General features: G+C 42.9%; 1 protein-coding gene across 5 annotated transcripts in view; it reads right to left on the bottom strand.

Moving 5' to 3' along the window:
• MTMR10 (myotubularin related protein 10) overlaps nucleotides 1-22,605 on the bottom strand; it is a 38,556-nt gene that overhangs the window by 7,133 nt on the left and 8,818 nt on the right. For 2 of the 5 annotated variants that reach the window (XM_086364183.1, XM_086364179.1), the window contains exons 3-12: nucleotides 18,691-18,827; nucleotides 16,147-16,219; nucleotides 15,549-15,691; nucleotides 9,638-9,728; nucleotides 3,798-3,957; nucleotides 3,242-3,329; nucleotides 3,073-3,161; nucleotides 2,542-2,672; nucleotides 1,440-1,509; nucleotides 761-831 (exon numbers count right to left, since the gene is read on the bottom strand). In XM_086364183.1, coding sequence (XP_086220309.1) covers nucleotides 761-831; nucleotides 1,440-1,509; nucleotides 2,542-2,672; nucleotides 3,073-3,161; nucleotides 3,242-3,329; nucleotides 3,798-3,957; nucleotides 9,638-9,728; nucleotides 15,549-15,691; nucleotides 16,147-16,219; nucleotides 18,691-18,827 — 1,053 coding nt within the window. The remainder of the gene's footprint in view (nucleotides 1-760; nucleotides 832-1,439; nucleotides 1,510-2,541; nucleotides 2,673-3,072; nucleotides 3,162-3,241; nucleotides 3,330-3,797; nucleotides 3,958-9,637; nucleotides 9,729-15,548; nucleotides 15,692-16,146; nucleotides 16,220-18,690; nucleotides 18,828-22,605) is intronic. The other 3 variants (XM_086364184.1, XM_086364180.1, XM_086364182.1) reach the window with 3 other exon arrangements.

Here is a 22,605-nt window from a genome sequence, read left to right as displayed (position 1 = left end):
AACTCTCAGCAATCTAAGAAGAGATTCAACCTGACAAGTGGAATCCACAAAAACCTACAACTAAATCACTCTTGCCAGTGAAATCCTGGACACTTTCCTCCTAAGATGGGCAGCAGGACAAGGATGTCTGTTCTGTCACTTCTACTGTATAGTGTCCGGGAAGCTCTACACAGAGAAGTCAGGCAAGAGAGAGGAATCCAAGGAATTTCAAACTAGAGAGGAACAAGCTATAACTGTATTTGCAGACAATGAGTGTCCATATGTAAAATAAAACCCCTGAAGAATCCATAAACCACTACTAAAACTAATGAATTAATTTAGTAAGGTTGTAGGGATTTTATACACAATGAGTACACAATACATCTGAAAATGAAATTTAAAAAGCAACTATTCACAACAGCATCAAAAATAAAACACAGATTTAACTAAATAAGTTCTAGGGTTCTACACTAAAAACTATAAAGCTGACATGACATGAGAGAAAACCCACATAAATGGAGAGACATTCATTTCCTGGATCGGTAGATTCCATGTTAAGACAGTATTCTCCCAGTCTCTGGTTCAACATAGTCCTATCCAAAACCCAGTAGGCTTTTTGCTGATCCTAAAAGTTACACAGAAATGCAAAGGACCTAGAATAACCAAGACAATTTTGGTAACAAGGTTGGAGGACTTACATGTCTTAATTTCAAAGTGTACCCTAAAGCTACAGCACCCAAGATACTGTGGCCCAGGGACCACAGTGGCCAGAAGTGGTTACCTTGCAGCACTACAGACAGACGCTTGCTCTCTAGCACATACACGAGTTCTGCTGCATGTTTAAGAAATGCCCTGGAAACAGAAAGGGAAACACAATGTTAAAAACTAAACTTCCATTACAGATATATTGTTTAAAGTACTTGATGTCAAGCAAATCTAATATCTCACCATACCCATTTGTAGTCTCTGTAACCTTTCTGAGTTTCTTCAGTATTTATATGAATACAGTTTGGTTTTTGAATCAGGGAATTCATTAACCTTTGCTGATTTACATGACCTTCTTGAAATCACCCAACTACAGAGACGAAGAAGAGATGAGTGGCTCCCAGGGGGCAGGGGTGGAGCTGTAGGGGATGGGGGCGCAGCCCTCCAGGGGTGGCAGGAGGGAGATGTAGTGATGGGGCAGTCTGCATCCTGACTCTGTTGGTGGTCACGTGGGTCTACAAATGTGATGAAACCACACATAAACACACGAGAACACCTGATTATAAATGCTGAACAGGGCCTAGCTTACACCACTGTCAGCTTCTCGGCTCCACAACCATCATCCAGTTATGTGAGCTGTTACCACTGGGAAGCAGGTGAGGAGTGCATGGCTCTGTAATATTTTTGCACCTCCTGCGGATATATAATTATTTCAAAATAAAGAGTTAGGAGAAAAAGAAAGCAGTTGTACAAACCTTACATATTCCAACCACCGTGTATTCTCCAGTGAAGACAGCCATTTCTCTTCAGTTTCTTCAAACGGTTCTGCAATTAATATAATTACATATGTAATTCTATACACTTGTATATATATTCAATATACTACTTCCGGGCTTCTTAACATGATCAATTGAGAGTTAGATGATACATCACAGTTTCTAATACTTAAAAGTTGGCTTCAAGAAGTGTAATACATTTGCATTTAATAATAAAAACATTTAAGAGGTCGCACTACAGTTCTATAAGGAATGGAACCAAGCACTCCCCAGGCCTCCGTCTCCTCTCTGACTCTTTCGGGGAAATCTCGGAGACTCCAACCACCTCTGCCTCCTAGAGCTGCTGACCTGGCCTTCCCTGACTCTGGCCTTCCCTCCCCAGCCTCCTCACCACCGGCCTGGCCCTCCCTGCCTCCCATCCCTCCCTGCTGCCAGTGCCTGGCTGACATGGCCTTGGTGGCAACCCCTGCAGGGAAGGGGGCAGCTTCCTGGCAGGGCCTGTCCTGGCTCATCTCAAGCCCCTCGGCTCACAAACCCCATCCCTAGCCACCCCGAGGACTGGACGGCTGAAAGATACAGTTGCTGTGTTTCCAAACACACACTCCCACCCCAGCTCGCCTTCCAGTCCTGCTGCCTCTCCACACCCAGTGACGAGGGGTTCTCTGCGCACCCTTCACACCAAGGGCCCTTTCCTGTGAGTCAGCCATCCAGGGGCACATCGAAGCACCCCATGAGCATGTGCTCCAGCAAACATACGTGAACTAACTCTGAGGCTGCACACATTCTCATGTGGCTCAAAACATAACTCAGCACATTAGGGTCTTTGTTTGTGAGGTTACACACTGTTCTACTAGCAGACACTTTTCCTCCAAAACTAAATGCAACTTAAACTTCATTTTCTAAGAGCTTCTGACATTCTCATATAATATTAATTTGTACAGGTATCTCAATGAGCCTCTACTTATTAACTATTTCTAAATTTTTAGGTAATGTCATTTTTCCTGACATGCCTCATACAATGCCTCACAGAATCACCCAGTCACTGTTTACATATGCATATATATAATAAAAATAAAATTACCATTAACACACAGTTGTTTAAGTTTTACAAAAGCCACCTGAATATCTTGGATGTTGGGTAAGGTCTTGTCCAAATCTGACTTGTAGACATCATTTCTCTGTGGATGACTTTTAGTTATTGCATTACAAATCCTAATAAAGACAAAACCTTTGAGTCACTATTCATTCTTTTATTCAACATATATGTTTTGAGCACCTACTATGAGCTAACTATGCCACCGTCTTAGTTGGTGTGACTTGATAAACCTAGGCGCATTGAACTATAAGAAAAACTTGATTCATTCTGCAGTGTCTTGCCTGGGAATCACTGCACTCTGAAAGTTCTTTAGAGGCAACACTACAGCAAGATGTCAGCAACAAAAGATCCTTGTATGCCAAAGAACTAAACTACGTTTAGTATAACCTGAGAGTTAATTTTAATACGTTCATATCCTCTCCACAGTGGTAATGCTTGTATGAAGTACATGGTGCTTTCTGACTCTAGCTAGAATGACAAAGATACCCCAAGCTCTGAGGGTGGTGGCCCACTTACCTCTGCTCAATCTTCCTCTGCTGCAGCACATCTCTTATGAGGGCTGTGCGCACGAGGGCACTGCCATTCGAGTGGCTCCAGCACCAGAACTAGGAGAGAAGCAGGGTCTTTACTTAACCGGCTGGAAAGTGGAACACAGTATTGGAGAGACCCAGCAGGCCTCACTTACTGGCATCCGTCTTCCAACAAAAGAATGGGAGAAGACCTTCAGGTCTTGATCTGCTAGCGAGCTCGGCACCACGAAGTACTCTGGAAGGCTGCAGATGAAAACACAAATCATGATGTGAGAGCTTGGCTTCCAGTGGGACAAGCATGCTCTGCAGACCCCACTTTAACTAATGTGCACCCCACCTGGTGAGCACTGTGGGTACACTGATGAGCCTAGACACAGTCGAAAACAGATGCGACGTGGTCAGTTATCCCAAAAGCTATATTATAGCAGAGAAAGAATCCAAAGGAAGCATTTGAAATATTGTCTAGAATGACTACTAATCAAACATGTATGCAATTTCTTAAAAAAAAAATCTACCCTGGTCCTCTCAACAGGCTATGGGATAGGAAACACCAGTCACACCAACCCAACCTGACCCTCAAGTCTACCGAGAAGCATCAACTCCTTCTCTCTCCCTCTTGTCTGTTTCCCATCCAGTTACCAATGACGGTAGAGTCTGACAACTACCCCTAAAAGCACCCCGGCAGTGAGCACCCTGCCAGAGCGAACTCACCAGGTGGAGATCATGTAGCCCTCGTTGATGGAGCAGACCCTCCAGCCCGAGGCACCTGTCCTCTTCACCTCCCTGTCCCAGTCTGAGTACGTCTCGAACAGTGGCGTCTTCTGGCTGCCGCCGCCCCCAGCTCCCAAGGGTGCTCCATTAGCTTTGCTGGCTACAAGAAAAAGCAACAGTATTAAGCCAGCTCTGAATCCCCTCCTGCCTCCTGTCGCCAACACACTGTGATGTAGCATCCCTGTTTGTCTCCAGTCTCTCCAAGACCACCTCACCTGTCCTGGCCTGTCCTCACCTGTCCTGGCCAAGAGGCAGACCCTCCTCTCAGGACAGCCCCCACGTCCATTCCTGCAGCACCTCCATGCCCTGTCCACCCACTGGCTCTGCCTGCAGTGCCTTCCGGCACTAGAGAAGGCTCTCACATGGCCACCTGGACCACTCTCACTCTACATCACACACTGCCCGTTACATTCACTGACTACCTTCTCAGGGCATGAACAATGCTGCTTCCACATTTCCTCTCCAGTCATCTCCTCCTCAACTTTCAACTGTTTGTGGTCACTCTTAACCCCTTGCCCCAGTCTGAAGCATGAACCCAGGACACTGCTGGTTTTGCCTAGAGAGAGAATGCATCCACCAGCACCTGCACTCTTGAGCCGTCCGGACCTTTCATCTGCCGGCTACTGACTTCTCAGCCCTTTCCTACTGTGACTCACTGTGACACTCTTGGTCTCTACTCAGCTTTCCTCTGATGATAAGCTCATGTGGACTCCTCACACTCCACTAGAGGGCCAGTGCAATGGAGGGTTAGAGAGGCCAGGACCTGACCTTCCCAAGCAAGGAACCTTTCCACTTGAGAAGTGGCTGCAACCTGCTAGGAGCATGTGCATAGCCTCAGGAGGGCCTCAGAGGGACCAGAGGGAAAGAAGGGTCCACTCTGGGTGACACAGGGCACCCCTCTCAGCCTGGGCTCTCCCTACTTGAGCTGGACTCAGCCCAGCCAATTGCTGCCACAAGACACGCTTCCTGAGAAACAGGCTTTCAGGATGCTGCCCTTGCCCCAACATCTCCAACTGCATTCTCTTGAAGTGCCCTCGCAGGCCTGCCCTGACCCTTGTTGCCGAGTGCTCTCCAACTCCCATCCCCCTGTAGCTGTGAAGACCCTTCTCCATCCAGTGAACATGACATGCCCGTTCCCATGGACTACTTACTAAACCTGCTGTAAAACAGGTATTTTCTGAGATGTGACCACAGGCTAAGGCCTGAAAATGGAAAAACGAGTAAGATTTCACCCCTACTTCAAGGTGCTTGTCAGTGCACTGGGTGGACGTGAGTGATGAGAAACAGGAAGCCCTGCGCTGTTGCTGGGGCCACAGGCTGGGTGGGGCAGGAAGGCTTCTGACCCGAGATGCTCTGAGCAGAGTCCTAAGGAACCAGCCAAAGCAAGCGCTGCCCAGTGGCTGATGAAAAGGAGAGGGGCATGCTGGGCAGAGCTGGACTTAAGAAATGTGGCCAATTTGTACACCATTGAGTACTGAACTACCTTAAGTGCAGTAAGGGTGCCAGAGGTGGCGGCAGGGAGGTTGGAGAATGCCCAGATGCACAGGTATGCTGTACCAAAGAGCAAGCACCAGCCACACATGCTCTTTACATTTCAACTGAAATTTAAGTTTAACCTAGATTTTAAATTCAGTTCCTCAGCTGCATTAGGCACATTCCAGTGCTCAACAGCCACATACGGCCAGTGACTTCACTACTAGACAGTGCAGGGCACAGGACACGCCACCACTGGACAGCACTCATGACTCTAGATCAGGAAGGGTCTCAGGTGCCAGAATAGGAATTTCGGATTTTATCCTTTAAGTGGCATCAGAATTATGATGATCATGATTCTAACAGAGCTTGTTAAAAGTTAAAATGCTCCTTCTAAGCCCACATCCTGGCATGCTGCTCCGTCTCAGCACCTGCTCTTAAGAGTGACAGCCACAGGAACATGCTGGGACCCATGACTGCTCTAGAACTCAGAACCCACATGGAACTCCCAGGCAATTCCTGCTTTACTCAGTGTTCCAAAACACCAAAACCCACAACAAGCTAGCCAATGTTAGAAAACCTAAGAATTTCATCATATGACCAAATTAAAGGGGGGAAAACCCTTCCAAGAACAGAAAAACATTTGACAGAGTTCGACACGTGCTCGTGATTTTAAAAATAGCAAATTTTAGCAAATTAGGAATAAAAGGGGATTTCCTTAACTCGATAAAGGCTATTTATCAGAAACAAACACCAAACATCATCCACATTCAAACCAAGAAAAGAAATGCTGCCTTTACCACCACCGCACAGAGGTCCCCGCCAAGCACTGAGACCACCACCACAGAGTAGCTAAAAGAATACCGTGGACTTTCGCCAGGAGCTTGTAAATACTATAGCAGCTCTGCCCTAGCAGGGAGCCAGGACTGCATGCTTCTCAGTGTCCTGAGGTCGAAGACTAGGAAGCTGGGCTGAGAACACACTCACTGTCCACGTCTCAGCCGCCAGGATCAGGGATCTTGGACACTCGACATCTTCTCCAGCGAGAGCTTATTATGGGATGTGCAGCAGGTACTCTGTCACTAGCGAGTCTGGCAATTTTTATGCTTTCCAGGAAGTCCCAAGGCCCGAAGCCCATGCCTGTGTACAGGTGCCCAGGGAAGGCTGGCTGGGTTGGTCCTCTAGAAGAGCCAGCCACCCTGACGTTGCTGACTTAGGTCTCAGGATAGCCGTCCTCAGCCAGCTGACAGGGACAGGACAGGGAGCAATCCTGACCTTCACTAGCTCCTGTGACACCGTTCACAGGTCTTATCCCAGACTCTGGAGTTTCCATGTAACCAGCCCCTCCATAGTCAGAATGGCCTCAAGCAACAGTAAAGACCATAAAGCAGTCAACACAGGAAAACAAAGCCCATCACTTCATTGACACTGCAGAAATCAGGGTCACACAGAGGGCGAGGAAGGGAAGAACAGAACCGTGATCATGAAGAAGTTCCAGAGAGCTGAGTCAACAAAGTGGTTCGGATGCAACATTCAGACCTCATGGGCTGGGTGGCGCCAGTGTTACTGTCTTTTAAAAGCTCTCCCAAAAGGGATTCTGGTGTATAGGCTGACGCATTCCTACTGCAGAGACAGAGTACCAGTCACAACCATTCACAGCTACATGTGAATGTTAGAAGAACTGACAAACAACAAACTAAAACTTTCTACAGTTCTGAATGGAGTTCGTTCTCTGGCAAGTGGTTTTTCAATAAGCACCTAAAGGAACATCCAATGCTTATAAAAGGAGGATAAGATTGCAAAACAAAACGACGTCACAGACTTGACTTTCTTGCAGAGTTTACACTACACCCCGAGATGTTCTTGTCCCATCTGTAAGCAGGGGTCTATCACAGGGTGGAACTGCTGACCCTGGGCCTGTCAGGAACCCGGGGTTCTCAATCTTTAGTCCAGAAGCACAATCTGACCTCTTGTCAATTTCATAACAAAGATGGACCTGTATCTTTTGGACGTTATTTGTCCAATTATACACTGACTGGTGAAAACAGCATCCTTGTGGTTGCTTTCAGGTTAGAAGAGGAAAAACAGAACTACTGTTTCTGTTTGTGCCTATGCCTCCCACAGTGTCAGCGTGGGGGTTGTCCCAAGGGATGTCCCACCCGCAGGTGCCGGGCATCTTCCCAAATATCAGAATTCTCCCAGAAGTATTCAAGTGATGCTGAACACAAGAGAAAACCTCAGAACGACTAAGGCCAGCTAAAAGGCTTTTAGATAACTGCTGGGCACATCCTCCTGCTGCTCGTCCCGGCTGTGAGAACAGCTTTGTTGCCTGCCTGCCTGTAGTAACAGCTTCTTTAATCCAGCTGCTGAATCAAGGTGTCATCCTGAAGGTCAAGGGTGGGTTACTGGGTATTCCACTCACAGTTTAATGGATTCTGACTGCAGTGTGTGGAAATTTCAGGCCTCCTTTGATCTTACAGATGCAGTGTACCTTCTGCAACAGCAGGGAGGGTATGAAAGGATGTTACCCTAAGAGGAATCTTCCTAGAACTCTGGCTGAGCACTACATGTATGAAGTGCCTGCCAAGGAGGAGGAGTCTGAAGGATGCAATATAAAGTGCTCCTAGATATTTTACAGGTTAATCGTCAATCATTACTTTCTCGACAAGTGAGAAGATACAGAAGTGATGGATGGGAATAAGGAAACCCAGTGGTAGAAGGGCTATGGACTGAATAAACTATTTAAAATATTAACATCCCAAACATGCCCACAAGGAGTGGATGGACACAACCGTGAGCAGTCAGGGAATCAGGCCTCAGGTCATCAAATGCATCAGACAGTTCACTGTCCTGGCTGAGTTCCAGGCATCACACTGTGCAGAACTTGCAGGTCCCTACATTGGACTCGTTCCTACCAGAAAAAAGGCAGCTGGTCTGTATCATGAACCGTGGGAATCAAAGGCCCTCCTAGGAGAGGTGAGAGTGTGATTGGGGCTAACCCTGAGGATTGCATCTGCAGCCTGATGATGGGTCAGAGGGCCATCTGTCTACCTCCTAGTGCAGACTTATAGCACCTCATCTTCAGACAATAAGTGGATTTTCTTTATGTTAAGAAATGAAAAAATTATTTGTATTGTTCAAGCCTAAGTTAAAAACAGTTATATTTTGATGCAAAAAATTAAGTTACAAACATTTTGTTATCCGATTTCTTCTAGTACAGTACCATAAGACAAAAACTATGACTTCCACCTGTCATCTCTGCAGTGTTTAGGAGCATCGTCTAAAGCAGTGAAGTACACTGACACCACATGCATCTGTGGGTGCTACGTGCTGCTCCTGCGTCTTAATGCAGTTACAACATGATACTGGAATACACTTTTATTACACACATTACTTAGATTACTATACATGTTCTAACAAAATGTAAAAGGCCAGTAAAATTAGTAACTTACAAGCTCCCCATCAGGACCATGCTGGCTAGGTGAAGGGACCTTTCACTACAAACATGCAGCTGAGTCATCCTGCTCCCTTAAAGACAGGGCAAGCATGAGACTCAGCAAGCAATAGACAGATGGTCACTAACCTACGACGGGATGAAGTAACACATGACCTCATTGATTTTCCTCTAGCCTTTTATGAGGTTAAAAAAAGGAAACCGGTTGATCAAAATTACATTTGTATATAAAAGAACTCAGAATTATATGATCACTTACAATTTTCTTTGGTGGTGTCATCACTGACATCTATGTGAACAGAACTATTCACTTTTGTAAAAATGGTTTAAAATACACTGTTTTTTGTCCTTTGGATGAATGCTCATCTTCCTTTCATGAATCTTATTCATAATTATAAAGTCAATATTATGACTTAATGAAGTCCATTAAAGAGTTCAGCCACTTCAGCTTTTGCATGAAATCACCTTTCCAAAAAAGATTATGAATTTCAGATGTCGTTTAATTTCCTCCAGTTTTCTTAAAAGATTACTTTAACTCAAGCTACCAATTAATGGTGGAGAGGGAGAGTTATCTTCCTTCATCATGAAACACAAGCCACTGACTGCAGGTAAAACACTTGACACGCTTCCCATAAGCCTTCGTTACAGTTGCTTATAGGTTCCTCACTTTTAAAGGAAATAATCTGACAAATATTATCTCTTTTAGCACAGAGTGCTTAATTCTCTTATAGTTATGAAGGTAATAATTGAACAATCATTAAGGCTCAGGTACTTGGAGGCTTCTCATAAAACATAAGAATAAAATTTAAGACAATGTAAAGTTAGTCACAGTAGTTAATATTTTCATATTTACCTGAATTGTGGTATTTTTTCCCAACATATTCAAATGCAAAGAGTAGCTGGAGGTCTGTTGGCTGGGAATAATGAGCTATTGCAAGGCATACCTAGGAAAAATTCTACATTTAGAATTGATTTCAACACACGTGGTTAAATGAAACGTACAACGAGGCCTTGGGTGTGGGGAGCATCATCTTAGGCAAGGTCTATGGACACATGTTTCCATGTTTTCCTGCTGACCCAGAGCTGGAATGGGCTCTCTCAGGCCAGGGACCTCATTCACTGCTGTGCCCCCAGACACTGTTCAATCTTCAGTGACTACACGCTAAGTGTTCAGTACGTGTTTGCTGAGCTGAATTTTAACAGGGAAATAATTTTACTCAGATAAACAAAACTTGGAAAGTAAATGAAGCATTCTCAAAAAAGGCAGTGACATATCCACGCCTAAAAAAAAGAGAAATTTTCATTTTTTATGGACAATAATTATTTAATACCAGCAATTCGGAAGGCTCAGTATAAGGGATGCCTTTTAATGTTCATACTCATTTTAGATTTCAGAAAAATCTAAAAACAGAAAAGCTACAATTTTTTTCTTACAAAAAATAAAAATTAGTAAGAAACCCAAAAGTTCATGGGTGGTTAAAAGAGATACATTAAAAAAAAACAACAAACAACTGTGTAAGTAAAATGGTTGAGACTCTGCCTGTGCTGGGAAAAGCATGGTCTTTGTAACCCAATGCTCAGGGCTTGAACCCAGCCCCACCAAGCACCTGCCAGGAACCTGTGTGAAGTCAACTCATTGCCTGGAGCCTCAGTCTGGGCATGTGAACCATGAAGATGAAATCGAGGCTGCACTGAGGATGGGTAACTCGAGCACATGCCCAACCTCAGGAGCAGCTGCACACGGGGGATACGGCTGCGATCAACCTCAACTGCTGCTGGACTGAAGGATGGTATTCCAGCTTACAGAATAAGCTCACAGAGCCCTGGACTAGTGACGGGAGATGGGAGAATACAATCTCACATGAGCAGACAGAGGAAAATGAAGACAGACGCAAGGAGAGAACAACAGACCATCTTACTTAAAAAGTTATCCTTTAGAAGAAAAAGCATTAAGCCAGAATGATATGCTTTTGACAGTGAGCAAGCAAGAAGTTTAGTTAATTGTTAGTCCTTGTCAAATTAGCCATGTCTGTGGTGGGCTGATGCAGATTCTATTCACTGGTAAGTATGTGTCAGTTGTTAGAAATATATTTTAGCAGACTTCTACAGAATAAATGCTTCCTGTCTTACTAAATTAAAACATAAAACTAGGGGAATGGTTATCATTAGTTTCAGTTTTGACAAAAAACGACAATAATAATGGCTCCTTCAAACTTACGAAATACCTTGCTGTTCTTAACACCTGTGGGAGAGCCTTTTCTGAGAGTCCATCCCACTTGGGAAGTTTAGGAGACAATGACCTGCATTTCCATCCCCTGCCTGCTCACCAGTCCTTAGAGCACTTCTTCTAGGAGCAAACTACAGAATCTACACGTTGAAAAAGTCCTTGTCACTTCCTACTCCTCTGGACACCGTGTTTAGTTTATAAGCTTTGTTGCACTTTTCTCAAGATTCTTTTTGCATTTTCGTCCCATTTTTCAGCATTATCAGAGCTACAATCTTAAGCCATACCTGCCTTATGGCATCTCTGTGGGCTTCCCTATATTCTAAAAAAAATTAAATAACACTTAAGGATTCTCTTCTAAAGATGAACTTTTGAGCAACGACTCTGTTCTCTGGATTATCTGCTGCAGTTACCAGATACCTGCATGCTGAATTAAATCTCCCCCATCAGGCAGGCTCTACCAGCCCTCCTGTACCTACCCCCACCTCCCACCCCATCCCTCAGTAGTCTCTGGTCTGGAAGCACCTGTCTGAATATGGTCCGTCTGACTCAGTCCCAGCCACCTCCTTCTCCACACTTTGTTCAAGAAGCCCTTCCCCACTGATCAACCAACCACTCTTTCTCTGAAGCTGTCATCTCTGGTCAGTGCTCTGTAGTTAACTGAGCTTGCTCTGTAGTTAAAGAAGTGGTCCTTTCCAGGGCTTCACATACTAGTCATTAGCATGAATAAGGAGGAGGATACCGGGTTCTCTGTTTTACTTCTACTATGAAGTTCAATTCCTCCAGGGCAAACACCATGTCTCCTTCCTTCAACAGGTACTGTCGGAGCAGCCACCTGTCCTAAGCCCTGGGGACTCAGAATGAACAAAACAAACACAAACCCTGTGCTCACCCTGAGCTTACATTCTAGCGGGGAAGACAGACACTGAACCAGATCAACAGGAAAGTCTATAGTAAAAGAGACAAGTGTGAGTGCTAAAGGGGAAAGTAAAACGAGCAGGGAAGAAGATGTGAGGTGATAGAGTGAGGGAAGGAGAAAGCACGTTAGTTCTTTAGTAAAGACCAGGCAAGGCCTCCGTGCACATCTGAGGAAGCCCAGGAGACTCCACACTTCTGCCATCTCCTTAGTACTTTCTGGGGGCACTCTGCACTTCAGAACAGCTGCACTGAAAATACTAGTTTACAGAATGAGTTCCTAATGTAGTCAGGAAGTACTCCAAGCCCATCATACTAGTTATCACTTTGTCTGAGACCTTTAGAAAGCAGTCAGGGGCCGTGTTTACACAAAAGAAATCCACAGATCACTGATGATGGAATATGTTTTTTATGGCCACCAAGCCTATCTGCTAGGCAAAACCCAGCGCAGCCCATTTCTAAAAAGCCCTTAAAAATAGCACATCACATTTACAAAGGTTAGGAAACAAGCCTTTAAAAGCATTCGCATTTAAAGAAGACTACAAAAATAATACTGTGACACTGACTCAGTTTAATCTCCTGCTCTACAGTTGATTCTGGGGGAAGGAGACACAGCTGGATCTAAGCTGTTGGTGAGCAGTGTAACCACAAGTGCACATGACTCTGCTCAGGTAACCTCAGTCCGGGCTACCTTTGGGAACCCAGACAAAGGCACACACAACTGTGTCACACTCCCACTGTCACTGCAGGACACTCTGAGAAGAGCAGGAAAGCCAGGAGTCCTCTTCCTTCAGCCTTTCCACACACACTACCTAAAAAGCCTACGTCCATGTTCCTAGGCTCTATCACTAAGAGTGTAATAAGAGACTCAAAAAAGTAGGTCTCATTTTCATGTACAATTATTCCAATCTTAGGAATAATGTACAATGTACTCCCTAAGTATTAAAAAATTTTCAGAAAAACTCTACACCTTTGAAAACTGCTTCTGAAATAGTTCATTTGCCCTGGCTATTGTAGGAAATTGTAATTTTTTGTAATACTATTGATTGATATTTAGGCAATAACAAATAGACTACCAGAAGGCTTTGGAGCAATATTTAACAATATGTGAACCAATTTAACATTTCAAGATTTTGTAATTCAAACAGAAATATAACTGCTGTATTTCCAAAAATTATCAATGGTTCACACATCAGAGAACTGTGAACACGCATTTGGTCATTTTAAAACAATTTACAAAAATCAGAGTACTTCCAGAGAAAACAGTATTCAAAGTTTCCAGGAGGTAGAATCAAGCTGTAACTTCCCAACTGTGACCTAGTTTCAAACGAAAATTTTCACATGAAATAAAAGAGTATACTAGAATTTTTGTTTTAAATTCATGAAGACATTAAGCTTTGGCAGCCATACATGATTTAACCTCTGTGTTTGAAGATATGTAAATCAGGGAAAAAATTCTCCACTTGTATTCTTTTCTTCTGGCCGTACCACATAGCATGTGAGTCCCTGACCAGGGATGAACCTGAGTCCCCTGCAGTGGAAGTGCGGACTCTTAACCACTGGACTGCTAGGGAAGTCCCTCCATTTATATTCTTAATGCCTATGTTTCTTTCCTGTATTTCCCCTCTTATGATTATACAAAGACAAAAACAGTATTTCTTTTGTGTGTGAGGTAACTGCTTTTTGTATTTTAAGACAGTGGGGAAAGGATTTTTGCCAGCAATCTGGTCTGCAGAAAGGGCATAAAAAACTGGAGCCGCCTGGTCAGTTTTGTGTAGATTATTCAGTGAGGCCCCTGAAGCACTTGCAAGCAGCAACAACAGATAAGGGATATTGTGAATTTCTGTTTCATTCATTTGGAAACTAATCATTTATGTGGAAATATGTTTCATGCTTCTACTTTGTACTGTTAAATTTAATTTTAATTTGTTCATGCTTTATTGCCTCAATTATACTTAGCAACAAGTATCCTAGATCTTGCAAGAAGAAGTCAGATAATTATGATTTTCAATGACTGACACAGTGTCATCTGAAACACAGAATAGAGGATGGGAGAAACGTAAACTTCCTGGAAGACTGTTGGGCCACTGTATCAATTTCTTACTTAAAAAAAAAAAAAATCCTGTTGTAACTCCATTCCCTCAGTTCCAATGGTGTCCCTACTCTTGACATGCTATACATCCTGAAGGTAATGTTTCCATAAGCAGATTCCTGGTGCTTTGATTAAACAACAACTATAGAGGAATTTTAAAAATTAACTTGGTTCAACTATTTTATATGCAATCTACCACCTAATTAATTCTGAGGTCTTTCTACATAAGAACAGGTACCTCAAACTAGTAAAATGCCAAAATCACAAACTGCAGAACTGAATGGCTAACAGCAGCCATAAAAGTTATCTGGCTGAATTTCCCATCCTGCAGCATGCAGAAAGATGGTCTTAACACACTCTCTCTGAAAACTGGTCAGCCACAGACCCACCACCACTTCTGCTACCTAATCGAGCTGCAATGGCCAGGCATCTTCAGATATTCATTTCATGTTTGCCCTCCTGTAAAGAATCTGTTGACTCTGGTTCTAAAAATAAACTTATCACCTCCCCACCAAAGTACATGAAGACAGCTGCCATAAGATTCTTCCGATAGCCTCACTGATATCAACAGAAAATTAACTGCATTAAGTTTACTGACCATGGAGAACAAATGCACCCATTTCTTGTGGCCCAAAACTCCCTCATCACTCCTCTATTCTCAGTACACGAGAGCAAGGCTCCCCTGGAGATTCTGTTAGTAGATCCTACACTTGCTGCACCACAGACTAGCTGAGGTGGGAGGTTGCTTAGGACCAGCTTCACTCCTCTACTAAAGCCAAAATATGGACTCAAAGAAGGAATTTCTGCCCTTGAATCTCACTCCATGAGTTTGCAGTAAACATTTCCTGGAAGGCAGGGGAAAAACAAGGCAATTAAAAAGCCCTTAGCTTTTAGTTGCCCCTGTGGAATATCATTTAAATTCATTAAAATTTCTTTATTGTACTAATATTAGACCCCTCTACAACTACATATTTACCTAACCTTATGTAACCTCAGTCAAGCTTTTAGTTTGATAATAAAGCTCTGAGGTTCTGAATTAAAAGTCTTACCAAACCTCAATTACAATACAGCATACAGCATCATCTTTTCAATCTTTTTAACGAGAAAAAAACCAGATGGCAATGATCTTAATGTAAAAGGTACATGAAAGTTTTTTGTATTTTAGAAGTTGATTAAAAAAATTATGTAGAATAGCTTAGAAGTGAAAGGAAGTGAAGTCGCTCAGTCGTGTCCAACTCTTTGCGACCCCATGGACTGTAGCTTACAAGGCTCCTCTGTCCATGGAATTTTCCAGGCAAGAGTACAGGAATGGGTTGCCATTTCCTTCTCCAGAGAATAGCTTAAAGTAGCCATAAACTAGTCCAAGGAAACAGTTCTAGAAACATTCCTGACTTTCACTTTAACATAAGGAGACATCTAATAACTTCCCCTAAAAAAAAAAAAAAACTGAGCAGCTGAGAAATGAGAACTTCCATAAGGAACTGCAACTGGTGAACACAGTGCAAAAGTCGTGACAGAACTTAACAGGATTACCTTTTTGGCACTTTCAGGACCGGATTCATCAAAGCGAAATCTGACAATTCTGAAATCTTTACAGTAAATAATTAACTCTGTTGGATTAAATTTCAGCTTCTGGTTTGGACCCAGAACTTTCTGCTTCCTCTTGTGGTCATTTACTGAAAAGGAAAAAAATTTCTTTCTTGATACTTACTCTTTAGTATACTTTAACAAACTCTTGCTGAGAACAACTGAAAGATCACCCACCACTTGGGTACTGCTTCTCTGGAATCTTTCCTGTTCAAATATGATTCTGAGAACTTTGGGGGGTCAGTTTTAACCCTGCTTCTGATGATACCAAAGATATCTCTTTACACAAAATCACTACCATCTATACTTAATGATTAAGGTTTTAATTAAAAAGAGGACAAATACCAGAAAATATAAAAAGCCATATATTTTATATCTCTATTTTAAAATAATTTACGGATTACTTTTTAATTAATTTTCCTGGGACCCAAAAAATAAAAATAAAAAAGGAAAAAACCTACAGAAATAAAATTCCAACCAAAGTACTTGAGGGATATAATTCTTCAAGTGAGAATTTAGCAACTGAGTGAAGAATAATACATACGTGTGACTATTTGCTCAATACACGTTAAAGGCACATCATGTTCGCCAAGTAGGAGGTTTCTGTAATGGAATTTCTGAAATAAAAAAGTACGTTCATGTTAATTCTGTTAGCAATCACTTCCCAATGGTAATAACAAGCCTTACTGTTAGGTGTGATAAGCTGCAAGGACGCTCTCTGAAAAGAACAGAAAGCTCTTGCCTGTGTGTAGCTATGACAGTTGGAGAAGGCAATGGCACCCCACTCCAGTACTCTTGCCTGGAAAATCCCATGGATGAAGAGACCTGGTAGGCTGCAAGTCTATGGGGTCGGTAGGAGTCGGAACGACTGAGTGACTTCACTTTCACTTTTCACTTTCATGCATTGGAGAAGGAAATGGCAACCCACTCCAGTATTCTTGCCTGGAGAATCCCAGGGATGGGGAAGCCTGGTGGGCTGCCATCTACGGGGTCGCACAGAGTCGGACACGACTGAAGCGACTTAGCAGCAGCAGCAGCAGCAGCTATGACAGTGCTGGCACTGTAGCAGCACAGAACGTGTTCTAGTAGGAATCAGGGGAGGAAGAGAGACATGACATGCCTGCTTCGATCACATTCTCTCCACCTTTCTCCCACGCTTTAAACAATAAAATTAGGGCAGATTACACACTACAGTGTCACTATAACTTATAGGATATGTCACAGTATCCTGTCAATCACTTCACAGCAAACACATGCATGTCTAGTTCAGGTAAAACTGTCACTAAAATAGTAAAGAAGTGGGCCTTCAAAGTCATCAGATTTTAATGGGTAAAGTCATGGCCTGATTTTCACAATGGAGATTTTAGAGCAGAAGGTCTACCAGAAATAAAAATCTTTAGTCAAACTACTGCTTGTTTGTTAAACTCACTTTTTAAACACACTTTCAAACTAAGGACATAGCTGATGCGATTAACCTTCTGTTGGTGGGGCACTGGCTAATTTTTTTCTATGAGTAGTACTGGATTTAAGCTCTTCCAGGTATATTGGTCTCATTTACAGTGAAATCTGGGGCCAAAGATAGAAATAAAGCTAAAAACAAAAGGAAAAACCCAAGTTTACAGTCTAATAAGCTAGTGTCTCTACATAGTAGGTATCTCTAAATGCCTTAAATTTAAATATACCTACACACTGCAATAGATTGAAATATACTTATCCATAGTTACACACTTCAGTCAAAAGTTTAGAATTACATCCAAATACAACTATCACAAATAAAGGTCTAGGGGGTAAAGTATATAACACTTTAAAAATCAAAACAGAAAATGAGAATTGAGGAAAAGTCCAGAATTATTAAGTTAGTCAAATGACTGAACTTTTGAGAACTCAAATTATATGGAGCTACTCTTATCCAGTTAGAAAATAAAATAGCAAGAGGTTATTAAGGAAAAACTTTATCAATATTTTTCTTCATTCTTACTAGAAATTTGAAATAAGAATTTGACTTTTGAAAAATGCCAGTTAAAGATACTATGAAATACATAAAACATGCAGCATTTATGAGATTATTTGCTGTATACTTTTTTCTCTTTATGACCAGTCAAAAAGGATCTCTTTGTTTTTATATGTAGGTTAAAAGATTTAGAAGGAAATAATAGCTCCCTTATTAAAAAGGTTACATAAGCAAAGATCACAGAGGATAAATATAGCAATGTGACTTAAAACCATTTCACTAATTGCACCCGTCTCAACATTCTCCTTAAACTTTACTTTGAATTTTAATGTAATACATTCCTAACCTTACATTCAGTTCAGTTCAGTTCATCTCAGTCGTGTCTGACTCTTTGCAACTCCATGGACTGCAGCACACCAGGCTTCCCTGTCCATCACCAACCCCTGGAGCTTGCTCAAACTCATGTCCATTGAGTGAGTTGGTGACACCATCCAACCATCTCATCCTCTGTCATCCCCTTCTCCTCCTGCCTTCAACCTTTCCCAGAATCAGGGTCTTTTCCAATGAGTTGGTTCTTCACATCAGGTGGCCAAAGTATTGGAGTTTCAGCTTCAGCATCAGTCCTTCCAATGAATATTCAAGACTGATTTTCTTTAGGACGGATTGGTTGGATCTCCTTGTAGCCCAAGAGACTCTCAAGAGTCAGAGTCTCCAACACCACAGTTCAAAAGCATCAATTCTTCGGTGCTCAGCTTTCTTTTACGGATGTAAGAGTTGGACTCTAAAGAAAGCTGAGCGACGAATTGATCCTTTTGAACTGTGGTGTTGGAGAAGACTCTTGAAAGTCACTTGAACTGCAAGGAGATCCAACCTTACATTACTCACTTAATAATTTTATTGTAGTTTTTCCATATCTGTGCTTTGTGTAAGAATATGTATTGCTTAAGAGTATAAAAGTGAAGTCACTCAGTCGTGCCTGACTTTTTGTGACTCCATGGACTGTAGCTTACCAGGTTCCTCCGTCCACAGGATTTTCCAGGCAAGAATATTGGAGTGGGTTGCCATTTCCTTCTCCAGGTATAAGGTATAAGAGTATAAAGCCTTGATACAATTAAACAGCATACAAATCAAACGCACCTGTAATGGCATTGGATCATCCGTAATGAAGGAAATTTTGAAGTTACTGCATATCAGTTTTCCCCACAAATCGTACTGGCTTGTGTCCGACGCGATGCATTTTCTCACAAAATTGACTTCATTTACAACAATTTCTCCTTTACAAAAAGAAACATATCATTGTGCAAACTACAAACACACCATAAAATGTCAACAGTTGCTGTGTAACCTAGAAGGAAAATTTCCTGATGACACTAAGAAACACTGAGCCAGGACTCCACAACAGTAACAGCCGCAGTGGGGCGCTGTGCTACATTTGTGAGATACAGAACCTGAGGCACAAAGACCTTGGGGTCTGAGATGTTCCACCAGAGGGGCTGAGCTGGAGTCTGCACTGTCTACTGTGCTACACTGCCTCTCATTATTTATTGAAAGGCGTCCCAGAGAAGAAATGACCTCCCCAGTCTCCTGCAGAGTATTACTTGATGGGATAGTTGTGTTCTATTAACATGTGACTTGATCTCCAAGGCCCATGTCTTCGATTCCTTTCATAAGGGATGAGAAACAGTTCAGTGTTAATCTCAAGATTAAGAATGCAATCTATTTATCCTAAAATGTTAGTTGCTCAGTCATGTCCAACTCTGCGACCTCATGGGCTGTAGCCTGCCAAGCTCCTCTGTCCATAGGTTTCTCCAGGCAAGAATACTGGAGTGGGTTGCCATTTCCTTCTCCAGGGGATCTTTTAGACCCAGGGATCAAACCTGGGTCTCCTGCATGGCAGGCAGATTCTATACTGCTTGAGCCAGCAGGGAAGCCCATTTAACCTAAAATAAACCCACAAAGCCAAATCGAGTTTCCCTCTGCACTCACATGATAACTTAGTTGGCAACAAAACTTTAAAATATACTTTTGAATTAAAAGAGTTAAAAGAAATTAAGAAACCAAAACAAAAGTTATAACGTTCTTTGAAAAGAGTGATTTTCTGTAACTGATTTAAACCATGGTCATCATTAATCCTTCAAGTTCTAAAATACAATCAGACCCAGGGATATGTTTAAGTAATCCGTGTCTAGAGTCCTTGGTGAAAAGGTTAGGGTGCTGATCCACTTTGCCTGTTAAACCCTCTAACAATGATGGACAGAACTGTTTGCTGACAAGACCCAAACACCCACCAATTCACAAAGCACAACTTGTCTCAAAACAATCTTCTCTCTTAAATAAATTTGAATTGCAAAGACAACTTTCAAAATTCTTAAAATGCACAAGGCAAGTTTTAAGAACAGAACCCTAACATTTACTTGAGGATTAAATTTAAATGTGCTCATGTCCAATTCTTGGCTTGGACCAGTGGAGTAACTGTTCCTTCTAAGCAGATAAGCCTCTTCCACGTGGCCTGCCAGGCCCCTCGTGCCCCCACATTGTTCTCACACCCTCCCTCCTCTCCAGCCTCAGTGGGCTTCTAGTCACTCTCAGGGGCTGGACTACTTTCATCCATGGGGTCTTCGTACCCTGTGCCCATTCCCTGGAATACTCTTTCCTTCTCCATCAGTCCAATCGCTTTCTCAGGAATGCCTGAGAAAAACCTCTACAGAGATTAACTCCCTCAATCACAGCATCATCTACTTGTAATTCTCAGCCCTGATCACAGCTACTGCACAATGATGTACACTCTACATAAAGTCAGTCAGTGCCTGTCTCACCCTCAGGACCACATGCCCCTGGAGGCAGAGCACAGATTGATTTTTCTCCACTGCTGACAGTGTAGTTGTGAGCTGAAGACTGAGCACGGTGCTGGGGCCCAGTCAATGAGTGCTAACACAAGTGAATGAACCATTTCACTGCTCCGGGTTCACCAGACCAGCACCACAAATGGGGTAGGCATGGTTCCAACCAGACAGAAACCAGTGATGTAATAGGGCCATGTGCCAAGAGGGTCAGGAGATAAGTGCTAGCAGTAACCACAAATTTGGAAAACTGCCCCAGGCCATCCTGCTCGCCTACCACACCACAGAGAGCTGCAAAATCCTCTGGTGGGAGGTTCACAATGTTTTCCTATGTGGTTCTCTCAGCAACTCATCAGCTGAGAGAGTCAGATGAGTGACCTGGACCAAGAGAGAGACCAAGATCTTAAGTAAGCAGTATACTTGGAACTTACAAACAAGTGTTCTGATTTCAACTTGTTTCTTTATGAAAAGTATTAGTTGCTCATTCATGTCTGACTCTTTGCAACCCCATGGACTACAGACTGCCAGGCTCCTCTGTCCACAGAATTCTCCAGGCAAGAATATTGGAGTGGGTAGCTGCTCCCTTCTCTAAGAAGATCTCCCCAACCCGGGGATCAAACCCAGGTGTCCTGCATTGCAGGCTGATTCTTTACTGTCTGACACAGAATTACATGCTCTGTATCGAGACATAGCAGGAGGCACCAAACAGAACTACAGATTCAAAGTGCTAGCCATCAATATACATTGATTCTCACCAAATAACTCAAATACATAAAATTTAAATCTTCCATAACCCCCTGGACACAATGTTTACCAAATGCCATATCAGAATCTAGCAAAGGAACGCTCAACCTTTTCTCTCCACTAGAAAATCATAGCTACCAATCATAAGAGGGCAGTTAACCTGGAGGGGAAAAAAACCCCCAAAACTACAAGAGTCATTTCCTATGTGATTCTCTCAGCAACTCATCAGCTGAGAGAGTCAGATGAGTGACCTGGACCAAGAGAGAGCTCAGACAGTTCGAGGTGGCACTCCTGTAACACTGAGCTCTTTACACAAACTCCTGGCTCACTAAGCAGAGCCCACACCACTTCATGCTCTACCACTTTCCTCAAGGAGCCAATTCACTCAGAGTCTCAAAACAATGCTACAAAAACACACCTGGTTAACACACATAATTCATACACATTTTGGGGGTATGTTATACTCAGATAAAAGTTTGCTTTAAAAAAAAAAAGCCTCACCACAGGATTTCAAGATCCTGGGAAGCAGAGCAGGGATGATCACGGAAAGGAAGAGATGGTGGGCCTGTGGGACAGGACACATGACCACAGTAGTGCTGCTAGCCAACCGTGCTGATGACATCTGCACTCTCCTACCATGGGCACAAATACAATAGACGCAGTTCACCAAGACACCAAAAATGAGACAAACATGAAAGGAGCAGAAGGCCTTTAATGGGTTCAAGGTGGGCCAACCCAGAAGGCAGCCCCCGGTTTTTGTAAATAAAGTTTTATTGAAATGTAGCCATGTTCATTCATGTGTGTACTATCAGGACTGCTTCCACAGGACAAAGGCAGAGCTAAGTACTTGCAACCAGAGACCTCATGGCTTGCAAAGTCTCAAACACTGACTGGGACTTCACAGAAGATGCTTGCCCAGCTCTGTGCTAGAAGATAGTCACTTAAGTGACAACTCTTAACATTAGTGAAATGAGGCTTGGAAAAAGCACTTGGGCACATCCCGTCAGAAGACAGGCACTTTGAACCTGCAATGGTGCAGTGACCTCAGGGGGCTCAGGAGGCCCACTAAGCAGTGCTGAAGATTCACAACTTCCCTTGGATGTGTCTGCCACAGCTGGGGGGTGGGGTGGAGGTGGGGGGTGGGCAGGGAACAGAGAGAGGGAGAGAAAGGGGGGGAGAGAGAAGGAGAAGAAGGAGGAGAGGATATTTCAAAAGGACATAGGAGCCAAGATGAAAGAATTCATGATCCATCAATAAAGATGGAGAAATGGTCACAGACTGAGGCTAGGGAGCCAGGATAACCAAGTGTACTATGGTGTCCTGACTAGAACTCTAAAACAGATAATAGCCATTAGTGGGGGGGAAAAAAAAAAAAAAAAACTAGGGAAATGTGAATAAAACTTGCAGCTTAGTTAATAGTGCTGTTAATTTCTTGTTGTTTAGTTGCTAAGTCATGTCCAACTCTTTG

This window comes from Bos grunniens, chromosome 21 (genome assembly GCF_055505025.1).
Source record: "Bos grunniens cultivar Pamir isolate PY7600 chromosome 21, Bosgru_T2T1.0, whole genome shotgun sequence".
In the NCBI taxonomy this organism is placed as follows: Eukaryota; Metazoa; Chordata; class Mammalia; order Artiodactyla; family Bovidae; genus Bos; species Bos grunniens.
The sequence above is the reverse complement of the archived record's forward strand: the minus strand, read 5'-3'. Positions and strand labels throughout refer to the sequence as shown.